At 35.7% G+C, this 12,017-nt stretch overlaps 1 protein-coding gene across 7 annotated transcripts in view; it reads right to left on the reverse strand.

The window, feature by feature from the left end:
• Positions 1-638: 638 nt before the first annotated feature.
• Positions 639-12,017, reverse strand: part of RNF145 (ring finger protein 145) — a 51,927-nt gene continuing 40,548 nt past the window's right edge. For all 7 annotated transcript variants that reach the window (XM_063811651.1, XM_063811649.1, XM_003339113.6 and 4 more), the window contains exons 8-11: positions 11,458-11,640; positions 5,842-5,989; positions 4,499-4,855; positions 639-2,265 (exon numbers count right to left, since the gene is read on the reverse strand). In XM_063811651.1, coding sequence (XP_063667721.1) covers positions 1,900-2,265; positions 4,499-4,855; positions 5,842-5,989; positions 11,458-11,640 — 1,054 coding nt within the window. In that variant the 3' untranslated portion in view covers positions 639-1,899. The remainder of the gene's footprint in view (positions 2,266-4,498; positions 4,856-5,841; positions 5,990-11,457; positions 11,641-12,017) is intronic.

Here is a 12,017-nt window from a genome sequence, read left to right on the forward strand (position 1 = left end):
GACCCTGCCAAATCCCCCTCTGCGAGAAACACCCAAGAATGATCAATAAAAAAGAAAAAAAAAAAAAAAGAAGTAAAAAGTGTATTATAATGTGGAAAGTAATTCCAAAGAACTCTACTTTTATTAAAATCCCAGATCATTACTGCTAGGTCTTTGGATAGCAGCCTTCCTACCACTAGAGGGAGCTATCTGCTTTGTCTTCTGCCTAACACGGAGCACCAAAAAGATGATAAACTTCCAGCTACACCTGGGGAGAAATGAATTCTAGCCTAGATACTTTTCCCCCGCCAACAAGTCATACTGCCTTAGTGCTAGGCTAGCTGGATAGAAGCTCTGAAATGCTCAGGCACCCCAAAAGGCTGATTCAATCTGAATCAGAAGTAAGGTTCAGAAATGTGTACTTTTTTTAAATAAAAAGCTTCCCAAACACTTCTGAAGCACAGGTAAGTTTGCTAACACTGGGTGTAGAAGATTTCAAAAGAAATGGTCCTTTTCAATCAAAGAGTTTTGCCATCTACAGGGCATTTCTGACAAGGATCAACATGTAAGTCCAACTAAATTAAAAACAGAACCTCCTAAGAACAGAACTTCAAAAAAAGCACTTTATAATGACAACAAACCACAAGAACAAAACATAATTATCTTCAAATTTAAATTTATTAAGACATTCAGCTATGTCTGTCAGTCTACATCCAAATTTGCTACTAAAAATAAAATAAAGTCACATCCCACATTAGGAATACCGAGGTCTGAAAAACACTTTTTGAGCCAAGCCTATTGTATAAATAAATGACTAGTTTCTTTTCATATCAAAATTCCCATAAAAAATTACATTCCCCCCTCCCCAGTTCTACCTGTAGCCATGATGAATGTAAAAATTTAAATATGACACATCCTTGTCAAAGAAAAGGTGCAAAGTCTATTAACAGCTTTAAAAGTGGCATTTGCAGAGTGTGATCATACAGTTATGTACTCATTCCCAAAGTGCAAATATTGCCATAATTTAACACTGTTTTGATTCAGTTGCAAGAATTAAACTTTACACAGGATTGAAAAGTACACCCAGGGCCTCTATCAGTGCCCTAAAGCCCTTCCCACTTTGGTCTCCTTCACTAAAGCAGACTCCAAAGTGTTCATCAGAGTTTTAGTTTACTTCACACAGCCAGCGAAGTATACAACATATTTAACAAAAGTTTCATATACATCAAAATATTGAAGACTCCGTCATAAAGTTCAAGAGTCTCAGATTACATGAATGCACCCGCAAGGCCCAAGTGCCCACCCACCCCTTCCCTAAAGCACATATAAAGTATGAGCGTGCTTCAATCTTTGAATACAATCGATGCTTCTTCATCTTTGATTTCATTTCAGTGCTGTACAAGACTCAATAATCACCTGACTGAGCTCCAATTAACTGAGGAGAAACGGGGTGGAGGAGAGGGCTGGTTGCTGTTCAGACTTGATAATGAGATTGATCTGTCCCATGGAGAGTGAAAGTTCAGTGCCACTTCTGCCTCCTTCTTTCCATGCTGTTCTCATGCTCTTTATCCTCACCTCCTCAGTCCCTTCAACACTCAAAATCTGATTTTATTTCTCTCTCACACATATCAGGGGCAGTTTCTGAAGTTGCTGAGGTTGAATTTTCTTCACAAACCTCTATAAAACATCAGCATAGAACATATAAATACATTTTGATTAGCATACATTGCAAAATTTCTCCCACAATGTCAGGGGATGAAAGCAGGTGGTCCCCACTGAGAGTACTTCCTGGATTAGATCCTTGGAATGTCAGTTTCCTGCCTGATCATCTCATTTTCATTCCTCAAATCAGAACATGAATTCCATCTTGAGTTAACTTCTCCTCCAGAGTATCAAAGCATCATTCCTGCTGCTTCTCCTCTAGGCTGATTCAACAGGATGTGCTTCATCTTTCGCACTGTGAGGATATTCTTTGGGGTCAAAAGCCCCTTCCTGGTTATCTGGTCGTCTGGCAATGTACTCATTATTGTCCCTGGAACCTTCCTGTATCCTGGTCCCTGGAGTATGCTCCCGGCCTGGGGGTTCAGTACCTTCCTGAAACATGACGTTTTGCTCAGCGCCAGCATGAGGCTGTAGAACTGGCTCAGTTCCTAATCCTGGAAGCTGGGAGGAGTTTTTCAGATGGCAGTGGCACAGAGGGCAGGTCTCCTGGACATACAGCCATTTCTTAAGACAGCCTGCATGGAAAAAATGACTGCAAGGCGTGATCACAGCAGATTTCATGTCCTAAAAGAGGGGGAAAAAGATACCTTATAAATGTCTGTTTTCTAGTATCTTTGGTGCTATCCCCAAAGTTCTGGTTCTAACATCTCTTTCCCACAATAGAAAATTTGTAACATAGATCTTAGAATAAAACTTACTTTATATATCAGTAATAATCCTGCTGCCATCACAGATCCCCCTTATACAAATAATGCAAGAACTACTGGCTAAGTACTTTCTAAAAGTGAAGGAAAAACCAAAAATGAGGAAGAAGCTACCTTTATAACTGGGTTTTGCCTGAGTATGAAATGTAAGTGTTACACAATTGTTGCAGTATGATTACTGGGTCTCCACTGGTATGACAAGAGTATAATTACAACCTCAGAAAATCTGATGAAGACAGGACTTTTTCTACAGTTTTGCTTCAACACAGCTGAACAGATTATAATGAAATTATTGGCAAAGAGACAAAATCGGCCATATAATACCAGGGTATTGGCAAGGAAGTGGCACTCTCTCATTACGGACAATGTATATACCCAGTTTTCAAGATTTGGTCTATATAAGCCAGTGTTTCTCAACTTGCATAAGAACCACTTGTTAACACATAGTCTTGGGCCACCCAAGACCTACTGAAGTGGGATATGTAACGATGGGATTCATAAAATCTATAGTTACAAGCCACCTGTGTGACTTTTATACACTCACATTTGATAACCACTGGAATAAGGAGTGGTGTACTTTGCATTAATATTCCTTGCATAAGATATATATGAAGAGAGAAGCCTGAAGACACGAAGTTAAAGTTATAAAGACATAACGTTTCGCGAATCAACCATTAATTTTGTTTAAAGTCCCAAAACAAGCAGGTGTGGATATCCCAGAAATTCCTTGCCAAGAACTGGTAACATCTGGGAGTCAACTTTTAAGCAGAAAGCCATCCAAGGAAAAGCAGCCAGCTGGGAAGCTAAGCAGTTTTACTCTCATTTTCGATGTGATATCAACAGGTAGTTCTAGCACCTCAAAAAAAGTGATGTGACAACAGGAAATACAAACAGGACTCTTGAATCCCCGAGATGGAATATTCAGACATCAGCAGCTGAAGCTGAGGTGCTCCGACTCTGTTTTTGATGTGCTTTGTCCTGAGTACAATGAGGCTACCTAGCACAAAAGAGCTAGGGTTCACTTTAATAATAAACACAACTAAGAGAATGGCTACTTTGAAGGGAGGCAGGAACCCTACATTACTCCTCAGACCCCTCAAATGCAAAACCGCCTGGAGAACATTGTTTAGCTAGGATCAAAAAGTATGTTCTAATCAAAATAAAAAATTGATAGCTGTATTTTACTATCAGAAAAAAATTATTTAAATATGCACAAATTTAAATATACACAAATACATACATACCCCACCTAAACTACAAAAGCAATCCTGAAGTAAGAATATCCCCTGTATATTGTTGACACTGTCTATAGTTTTATTCTACCAGCCTACACTCTTTGAGTGACTTTAAAAATGGGACATAGTTTCTGCTGTTGGCCATCATCTCTGTCCATTATTTCCAACAGTGCAGACTCTTGCATAGGTGATTGATGATTAAACTCTAGGTCTTTTTGTTGTTGTTTTATTTCCAAAGTGATTTAAGTACTACCTTTAATTTGTAATAGAAGACAATCATCAGGCTCTTTATGGTGCATGTGCTAAAGACTATAGGTAGGCCAACTTCAATTTTACATCAGTTTGGTAGCCTTTACCATATTCACCCACTCCCACCAAATGCTTGTACCCTCGGATACTTAGGAACCCACAGGTGGGCACATATTCTCTCTACCTATGTTAGGTACATGAATATTTCTTCCCCACTCTGGAAATACTAGAGGGAAAAGAGTCAGAATTTTGGCACACCACTTTTCAGGAGTTGCTGACCCCTCATGGATAGTATATTCAATAGTCCGTGTGAGTGTGTATTCAGGAGTAAATATAAAATGCACCTGACCTTTTTTTCCTTTATTTATGGGTGAGCAATAATGTTGAAAACAACAATACATTAGAACCCAAGGGACTAAATTTAAAACTTAATTTAGAAATAAAATGGAAATATTTTATCAGGTCTTTAATATAATTTCTGAGGTCCATTTTTTTTAATCCAGAAGATAATTTTGCCTAGAAATTTAAGTTGAATTTGGTTAATATGGTTACAGTCCCAAGGGATACACTGTATGACTTACCCAAACACATTCTTATTGAAGGAGTTACCTGATAACAGATGGCACAAATATCATTGTGTTTCTCAAGCTGCTCTTTCGTAGCAATGGGTAACGATTTAATCTTATTCACAGCATCCCTGCGGAGAAGAAAGCTCTTCCACCCCAGCTGGGCCCGAAGCCACACGTTATAGTAGGAATGAATGAAGATGATCATTGAGCCCATCACTGTCCATTCTCCAAAGATGGTCTCTGAGACGCCATAGGCCACCACACAGAGGGCCACAAGAAACTCCAGCAGGCGGTAAGTGCCATTCACATAGTAGATGACATCATCCATGTTTTCCACTGGCTCTTTTCTGAATTCCTCAACCATAAATAAGACATAAATAAAAAGTGTTCCCAGAACCTGAAAAAAAAATGTACGTATCTTGAAATATGATCACTAAGATACTTTTTTCATAGGCTTTAAACAATAACACATTCCTGATGTTTTTAGGATGCAATATTTCAAATATACTGAAGAGTATCCAGGGGAAAAAAAAGTTTTAATAAATAAAAAATCAACTCTAAAGAGAAGACACTGATAACTAAAATGTGGGTGATCTTAGTAATCCAGGCACAGACAACAAAAAGCCACACCGTCAGACGTGACTTTCCTAAAATGATTCTGATGAGTAATCAATTTTTTGATTCATCTTTTTCCCTTATTCCTTAGGTCACCAAACCTCATCAACTCCATCTTAATTTTCCTCATACCATAGTCATTCCTGTTCTACAACTCGCAAAGAAGTTTTACTTCTGCAAAAAAATAATGAATAACTCTTCACTGTGTTATGTTTTCTTTTACTTAACTTAGGTAGCAAAGCTCTTCCTTTAAGTTACAATAAGCTTATCATTTCTAGGGCAATATTTTGTGTGTGCATGTCTGTGAAACATGTATCATGTCTGTATTGTGTAATACACACACATCATATACATATATATTTATATACATCGTGGAACTATTGGTATTTTTGAGTGGAATTTAATTTAAAAAACACACTCCAAATAAGCTCTAACACAAGCTCTAAAAACTTTTAATATTTTAGTTACTTGTCAATTTAAGATTTATATGACACCTCTGTATCATACCATTTTGAAAAAGAGAAACTGAAAGGCTTAATTACCTTCATAAAAAATACAGTGACATCAATAGGTTTATGTAATATTTTCATAACCTGCCATCTAACTCCTGTGCTCAAATAAATGTAATGTGTTCTAGTAAAGAGAGAGAGAAGTTATCACCTGAATAGTCCACTTATAATCATTCATCTTGAAAAAATTTAATTCCTCCTCTGGGAGGAAAAATAACAAAATTGGTTATTATATAGAGTTAATTAATCATAGGCTTACCTGAAGAGAGGTAAGAATGCTGCTGGAAATAATGATAAGAAGCCAAAAATCCATGTGGAAAAACTGGCAAATCATATAAGCCATATAAGCAGGGAATACCAATAAAAATAAACAAAGGCTTACAGCACGGAAGTGTTTCCACAAGCTCCTGGAGAAAGACAAAATTATTCTTTTTAAGTGCCTGCCACCTAGTAGCACAACCACTCACATCAGCAGCTAACATCTCTGGTGCCATGATCAAATTTCACAAATTCCCACTGAACACCCTTCTCCATGCCAGTCACTGTACTAGAGTTCAGACCAAGTCACACAGGCTTGGCATGTCAAAGCCACCACACTCAGTCAATTGCAAAGTACAGCTGATTTTCTTTTGTTCCTCAATAGTTTGCTTTCAATTGCTACTCCTAGCAATTTCAAATTATTTCAGGCTTTTGTAGCCTTAAACCTTAACAATTCCAATAATTTTTCCTGGTTAAGACAGGGAGGGAGTATTAGAATAATTTGTGGTCTTTTTCAAATCTTATGACACCCTCTTCCCACTGTTTCCACTTGTGATGAGAATCTCTGCTACAGAGAGTGCAGTGTGACTAATAGGAATGACTCTCCAATGAGCAGGTATACTCATCCTCACATCTGTTGTGGTCAGGGTAAGTGGGAGACACGACTGAGAGCAACTGTATTCTAAGATCTACTACCTGGTTTTCCTCCCTCCTCCAGCCCTGATCTATCCAGGACACTGCCAGCCAGACTAATCCTCCTAAAGCTCTACTATCGTAATATTTTCAACACTGTCTCTAAATTGTTGAGCCTGGCATTTGAGGTCCTCCACTCCTAATTTTTCCATCCAAGCTTGTCAAATCTGTTCCTCATAAACCAAGCTGCTTATTAACTAACTGCCCTCTCAGCAAAACACAAGCACTCTTACGTCCCACTAGAAATTCCTCCATCATGCTCTCCATTTCTCTAAACCCTTTAGGCTAGTTCAAGCTAAACAACTTTGGCTTTCAATTGAAATAAAGCTCATGGCTACAAAAAAATTTAAGCTGTTTTAATTAAACATCAACATCTGTGATATGTTCTCAAATCCAAGTAAAGCATCTCAAAGAGACACAAATAACATAAATCATCTCTCCTACCTTTAATTATAATATAGTCAGGAAGTAAAAGTTACCACACACAAGGTCAAATGCTATACAGTGTGGTCCTATCATAATCAGTAATTCAGAGAAGAAAGTTAATTATTATGGTGAAAATTAAAGCTGCATACTTTGGAAAGTGTTTTACATTTTTTCTTGCCAAAAACTAATAATAATAATAATAATCAGAAATTAAGGAACAAATGTAAACTTGTCAGTAGCTTTGCTTTGAGATTCAGCAATTTTAACTTTTTAAAGAAAGGCAGTAGCTGTACTGTGTTAGATGATGAATTATAGATCTAATAGGGCAATCTGCCTTAAAACCTTAAATATATTTTTTAAAAATCAAGCCAGCTATGATTTATATGAAATATGTACATATTTATGAACACACATGCATAGATTTAAGCACACACACAGAAATGTATATACAACAATGTTATGTCAAGAGTTTTACATTTATGCCTAATTTTAATACAGGTGGATATATACACACAAACATATACATAGACACACATATATGTCCTTATCTAAATAGTTAAAATTAAATAAAAGCAAATTTCAAATAAAATATAAAAAGAATAAGGGAAAATTACATTGAAATCTCGTGCAATAGGTTAAGCACTATAAAAATGACAACCCATTTCCTAAAATGTTTGCCTTTTGAAAATTTGCTACATAATTTGAATAAGTAGACCATAGTTCTAATATTCCTTGTTAAAAACTGCAATAAAATTTACAGATAAAATAACCAATTATTTCTATGGCTAAAACTAACTCACACATCCTCCTAAGCTAAACGTGGAAATTACCTACAGTTCAAGCAACTCCAAAGACGTATTTATGAAGATTTTCCCCTTAACAATTATTTCATTAATAGAAAAATTGTTTCATGAACTATTAGTATCATCTCTTAATTGTCCTCTAACTTGAGAATTAGGATGCTTTTCCTTTCCTTTTTTAATTTCCAGTACACTGAATTGAATTCATCACAATCCTTGATTGACGATGTACTGTCATCATTTGTCTGTGCATGTCCCTCCTTTTATTTAGTCAGTAATCTAATTAACTATTGTCAATAATGTAACAAGCATTTATGAACCCACTTCCCACATACAGGTGAAGGCCTGGACAATAAACCACATCTAACGACAGGGGCAGGCCTGCCTATATATACCATGTCCTCGCCCCTCTGCCCCACGAAACCACTATCTTGAATCCTGTGTGCTTCATTCTCTTCCCTGCTTCCCTTTTTATAGTTTGGTTTTATCTATATGTATTTCTAAGTATTACAAATTTTAAAATTTTGTTTTTAACATAAAAATAATATCCTACATTATCATCTTTTTGGATTTACTTTTTTACCTCGTGCTGCTATGATCATTCATACTGATTTGTGGGTCACTATTTTTAACATAGCACTGCGACTATTACCACATTTTATCATCTACTTTCTTGTTGCATTGGCATCTGGGTTGTTCCCAGGATTCTGGTGAGGTGAACTGTTCTACGAACATTCTTCTACATGTCTCCTACTGTACACATGCAAGAGTCTTTGAATATATACCTATGAGGAGATCATGCCAAACTCTCTTCCAAAGTGACTACACCACTTTACACTCTCATCAGTACCATGGGATATCCTGTGGAGCTGCAACTTCCCCCATCATAGGTATTGGCAGATTTTTTCCCTCCCCTTTCTATCTCCTTCCTTTTGATTGCATGTAAAACAGTATCTCACTGTAGCCTTCACATTTCCCTTATCATGAATGATGCTGAACTTCTCTTCATGTTTGCATTTTTCTCTTTTCCTAAATGCCTCATCAAGTTTTTTGTCCATTTCTCCTACTGATGTGTAGGAGCGATTCTTGATCAGGAGTGCATACTAGAAATATTTTCTTCCAGTTTGTAATGACCATTTCTAACTTAAAAACTGCCATTAATTCTAATATTAATCGTTAAATTAATCTTTAATTTAATCGATAAATCTAATATTAATCTTTTCTTTCATAGTCATAGTCAATCTCAGTCTTCCACAGTCAGTTCTGTCAGTTTAAGAAATCTTTTCCTACTCAAAAATATACTAATCTCAGTGGAATTTTAACTTTCTGTTTTTGACATTTAAGTCCCTAACATACGGGAGTTATTTTGTTTATAATGCGAGATAGGAATCCAGTGTTTTTCTAACTTCATTATAGAGTAGCACCTGTCTCCACTCATCTGGCATGCCACTTCTGTCATATACCAGAGTTCCACCCATATGTGGGTCAGTCTGTGGTCTCTATTCCACTGGTCTACCTTAAGCCAACATTACAAATGCCTCGCAATATCTCCTGCCATGAGTGAAATACTTTAAAAATTGTCTGATTTATTTCAATATTGGGATTACGATGGCTTCACAGAGTGAACTTGGGGGGTATTCCTCTTATAGTTTGAAAGTATTTGTTTTAAATAATCTGCCAAGTGTGGTGGTGTGCACATGTGTCCCAGCTCCACAGAAGGCTGAGGCAGGAGGACTGCTTGAGCCCAGGAGTTCGAGTCCAGCCTGGGCAACATAGCGAGATTCCATCTCTAAAAATAAATAAATAAATAAATAAAATAGGGATAACTGTTCTTTGGAATTTGGTAGAACTTGCCTGTAATATCATCTGGCTCAAGAAGTTTGCCAACTGCTTTAATTTCTTTAACTGTTATAGAACTATTCAACTTTTTAGTTCTTGAGTCAGTTGTGGTAAGTGGAATTTTTCTCTTAACTTTATTTCATTTGTTTTAAAAAGTACTGGCATGTAGCTGATGGTTAGTCTCTTATTACTGTAGGCAATGGTGGGAGGGAAGAACAGAATAGAACAGTTCATGTCTATTTTTCCTCCCACAGCCAAGAGGGCAGCCTCTCCTGCCTCAGGTTAATGCAGCCGCAGCCACAAGGAATAACATAGACACCAATTCAAAGTACCCCAGACCCACATACAACACTTCTCAGTTTGCTCCTTTTTCTCTAAATCTCCTCTGCATCTAATTTTGGAGAAAGCCAGTAGTGAGGATAGTTCAGTATCCTGGGAAGACCCACAACTGCCATCTACTGATTCTTATACTAGTGGAACAACATATTTTTTCTCTTTTCTAAATATTAGTTTTATCAATATATACTAAATTAATTAGTGTAATTAATAACAGATGACATTGACAGAGATGACAAAATACTAATTGTACTTAGGTCAAAGAAATCTACTTTTCAGATCTACTAAGTGGCTATTTAATTGCGCTCACCCTTGAGTTCAACATTTTAAATGCTTCAGTCAAGAAACCTTAAACCTCACAAACAAATGTCAAATAACTACCATCAACTATGATGATTAAGAAGATCTGAAACATGTCTAAGAGTTTGAGCTTATTTAAATTGATTTTTCAGCCATCCTACCACTTGAGAAAATTATATAGAATGTTTGGCAATGTGTGTTATGGGGATACAAAGATGAATCTGATGTACATATAATTAAAATGTTAATTTGGAATGTTTTAGAAATCAGCTGATACAATTCTACCTCCCAAGAGATTAGCTGTTCCCTTACTATAAAAGGCTACCGAAGAAGCAATAAATTCAGATGTATTTCTATAATCAATAATCAGAATGCAGATAGAGAACTAGAAAAAAAACAGTGACATCGAATTTTAAGAAATTCCTTACAGAATTTCCTTGTATCAACTACAATAAAAAGACTGTATCTTTAAGGAACTAAATAATAGTTTGGCTTTTATCCCTCACAAAAATTTCTGGATACCTCAATTATCCTGATTTAATCATTATACAATGTATACAGCTCTCAAAATATCACACGAACCTCAAAAATATATACTACTACTATGTATCAATAAAATATAGAGAGTTTAAAATTTTACTGTAATGCAAGATGTACATGAATCCAACTATTAATTTCATTTGGTCCTATAAGTTGTCAAGAATCCTTATAATCCAGTCAGTTGAAATTGTCTAAAACTCCATCAAATAAGGCTGTTTTTCCATAAATGTCTATTTTATGATTACCTGATAGCCTCTATTTTCCTCTCCTTCATTTGCATTTCACTTAATGCTTTCTCTCCTTTAATTAATTTACACAGAATAAAATTAAATATTATTTGTTACATTTATTATGCTAAATTTTATGCTCTATGTTCTTAATTTTAAAATTGGACAAATATAAAAAGTGTTAACTTCATCTGAAGCAGAAAAAGTTAACTTATAATTACATGGCCTTTGATGTCATTTTTAACTAAAAAATCTTGAGAGAAAAAAACAAAAGTCAAGTAAGTCAGACATCTCATATAGGAAAAATAAAAACATTAACTTGTTGAATTAACCTAAGCTAATACCAATTACCCATATCCATTTTCTGTCTCTAAATATTCCCTAAATATTTAGACAACAAATGCATGTAAAGAATATTACATGAGTTAATTTAAAGAATATTAAGAGGTTTCTTACTTGTCTCTAGATGCTCCCAGTGCCAAAACAATAGGATCTGCAATTTCTAACATAGACTGTAGGATAGAAGCTACGACAATGAAAAGGATAATACTGAGCAAGAATGCCCGATGAACAACCTGCAGTTCTATCAGCCCAGTCTGCACTGCCAGGATTAACAGCGTTACTCCTTCTGTCATGCCCCTAAAAAAAGCATACATTTTCAGAAAACATAAAATAATCTGAATCTCATTTAATTCAAAGAGAAAAATAATCCAAAGGCTTAGACTCTTGTTACATATTTTTAAATCTATTCTGACTTAATCCAGACTAAAAACCTGATCAGTATATTAACTTTGTAACATTAATGAAATAGTCATATATATCAGTACATGTGCAAAGGCATAATAGCTATTATTTTACCACACAATGAGGGCAAAAATAATAACTTCTAAGACAAATAGAAGTTTTCCAACCAGATTCTGTAAATGAGCCAGATATTAACATCAAATACTGTATAGAAATCAGATTTTAACAGGGCTAAACTTCAAATGGGAAAAAGCACGCTTCTGAAAATCTCT

The sequence above is a fragment of the Pan troglodytes genome, chromosome 4 (genome assembly GCF_028858775.2).
Source record: "Pan troglodytes isolate AG18354 chromosome 4, NHGRI_mPanTro3-v2.0_pri, whole genome shotgun sequence".
Lineage (NCBI taxonomy): Eukaryota > Metazoa > Chordata > Mammalia > Primates > Hominidae > Pan > Pan troglodytes.